At 38.8% G+C, this 2718-nt stretch overlaps 1 protein-coding gene across 1 annotated transcript in view; it reads left to right on the top strand.

Moving 5' to 3' along the window:
* Positions 1 to 845: 845 nt before the first annotated feature.
* The window catches only part of maip1 (matrix AAA peptidase interacting protein 1), a gene marked incomplete at its 5' end in the record, with an annotated part of 2818 nt that continues 945 nt past the window's right edge, over positions 846 to 2718 (top strand). Inside the window, 3 exon segments of the mRNA XM_035677198.1 lie at positions 846 to 917; positions 2218 to 2344; positions 2670 to 2718. Of these exon segments, the coding sequence (XP_035533091.1) occupies positions 846 to 917; positions 2218 to 2344; positions 2670 to 2718 (248 nt within the window).

The following is a 2718-nucleotide window of genomic DNA, read 5'->3' as shown; positions in this document are numbered from 1 at the left end:
ATATATTAAAATTAAAATAAACTAAGAAATCCATTATTTTATATATTTATCCGTCTGAGTTTCCACTGGTTGTCTCAGTTCGTGGCATGAGGAGACAGATTTTGCTGCAGTTACTTGACATTTGGGCATTTCTCCCAGTAAATAGGGGAGTTTCTGTGTGTCTGATATAAACTGCAGTATTCAGAGCCTTTACTGCTGTTAACACACTCTGTTATAAGTGAACGTTACTGCAGCTAATTAGATTTATTACATACAGTTACAGTGTTAGTACTTATGCACTGATGTAAAAGCAGGATTGTACTAAAAGCTTCACATAACAAACTGAAACAACACATACAAACAACAATAATTACCATTTTGCAAGACTGAAAAATACAATAAAGACAAAAGTCGATGAAAAATGAAACAGCAGGGAGACAAATAATGTAAAAACCAACGATTGAAACCTAAACATAAAAGTAAAAGATTGAATTTCCTCTTTAAAGCTCAACCAGTTTAATATCCAGAGGCAGTGACTTCCACAGTTTAAGGGCATAAAAACAAAAGGTACTCTCACTGTTATCGGACACACAAGGAACATTTAAAAGGAAACATTATTCATCTGGCTGGAACATTAAATGACCAATTTTTAAAGCTTTACTTTCATTCAGTTTCATTTGTAACAAAACTTACATTTTATAAACTCTTAATATGATTTGTGTGTAAAAATCTTAATGTATAAAGACTCAAGTGCAGAACAAGCACCTCAAATGTGAACTTAAATCCAGTATTTGTCTGTAAATGAGTAAATGTACTCGGTTACATTCAGCCGCTGTTTGTTGAGGATCTTTTGTTGACTCTTGCAGGCTTTCTCCCATGTTTCCACGCTGTTGTCACAATGTAAGTTTGAAGCTTTGGAAGGACTCGTGGCTGAAGACGTGAGTATGGGAACCCAGCAGGTCCAAACGTGATCCCTAATCCCATACTACACAAAATACAACATGCATACAGTCCAGTTCTCTGTCTGCGTGCTGTTTGTGCAGTTATTATACAACAGCTGATTCAACGGCACCAATAGAATAGAAAGTGGTTGTCCAAATATTTAATATCTCATTTTCTGAGATCTTTTCAGAGTCGTCTCAGCAGTTTTTCAGTGAACATACTGACTTTTTGGAGCATATTTAACTCTTGTAGGGTGAACACACTGCATCCTGCTAATGGAGTGTGAAACCAGGACACAGCTGCAGTCTCTCCTGTGCTCACTCAAAGATGTACACAGCACATAACACCCTTCACAAGTCCTTCAGTTCTACTGTTCATAATAATACTGCATTTTATGGTGGACGTTTATGAAACGTGTCTTAAAACAACACTGATTACCAAAACGCTGTACAGTCTTCAAGACGAGGAGAACAAGTCACAGATACAGAACACACACCGGGGCCAGCAACGAAGCCTTTTACCTTCTTTGTGTTTCAGCCCAGAATGTGGATTAGACAGCAGCTTCAGGTCAGAGAACCTCAGAGACAGTGAGGACATTTGAGGATTTAATAGGTCTGAGATATAAGACAGGACCAACTGAGCCCTGAACCACAAGGGCTCCTGAGGGGCCCTCAGTGGTATTATTTGCCCCCTCTGATGAAGAAAACTAACAAAAACAAAGTTATTGGCTGACATAGATGTGACATTAGCTGCTGTTTGTTTGTAATAATATGTGAGTGTTCTGGTTAATGAATGTATCCTATTCTTTGATTTTGAACCAGTAGCTTTATGCTGTTGTTGTTATTTAGCCTTTCTGAGACTATGGTTATATCAGTTAATTTAACTGGATGAAATAATTGCCCCCTCACTGTTTTTAACACCCTCTCAGTCACTTCATGCTGACGCTGGGCCTGGGACCAGCCCACTAAGTGCCAGGTTTTAAAATGAGTTTCATCCCACTCTGAAAACGAGAGAGACATTTGTCGGACGTCTGGGAACTATTATAAAGAAACAGCTCATAGAAGAGATTGTGAGTCTGTTTGTGGAACAAATCAATAATTTAAAAGATCAATTCATACAAATCAGAATTAAAATAAGGTTTCAGATTGACAAATGAAGGAATCAATTCATTGTATCGCTCTAAAACATGACATAATCAGGACATCTTTTCTTGTTTCAAAGGATGAGCTTCTTCTATATAACAGGTGCAATCTCTCTACTCACGTTTAGCTTTGTCTAATTTTGGTCTCCTTGCAGTTGATTGTGAAGCTCGAGGAAAAGTGCAAACTGCTGTCGTCGACCCACAAGAAAGCTCTCTCTGCAGAATCTGATGAGATCATGTACACGGCACCTGGAGACGTAGGAATCCACTACGATGATAACGGTCAGAGTCAAATAGTTTAAAGCGTAAGATGTGAATACGACGTTTTAATGTCTATTTTCTTTAAGTCAAGTCAGTTTTATTCATGTAGCACAATATGATGAATCACAAAGTTGCCTCAAGGGGCTTCACAGTCTGTACAGCATACTGCACCCTCAGTGTAAATAAGGAAGAACTCCCCAGAAACCCCTTTAACAGGTTAACACATGAAGGAAACCTCAGGAAGAGCAACAGAGGAGGCTCCCTCTCTCAGGACGGGCCGACATCTAAAAGCTGCTGTGTGTGATTATTTGTGCAGTGTTAACCAGTGTCTGTATTATCTTCACAGGGAGAAAGTTTGTCAGTATCCTGATGCGTTTCTGGTATCTGACGAGCGC

Source organism: Morone saxatilis, unplaced genomic scaffold (genome assembly GCF_004916995.1).
Source record: "Morone saxatilis isolate NCDOM2014 unplaced genomic scaffold, NCSU_SB_2.0 Contig5, whole genome shotgun sequence".
Classification (NCBI taxonomy): Eukaryota; Metazoa; Chordata; class Actinopteri; family Moronidae; genus Morone; species Morone saxatilis.
This window is presented reverse-complemented; position numbering and strand designations above follow the sequence as displayed.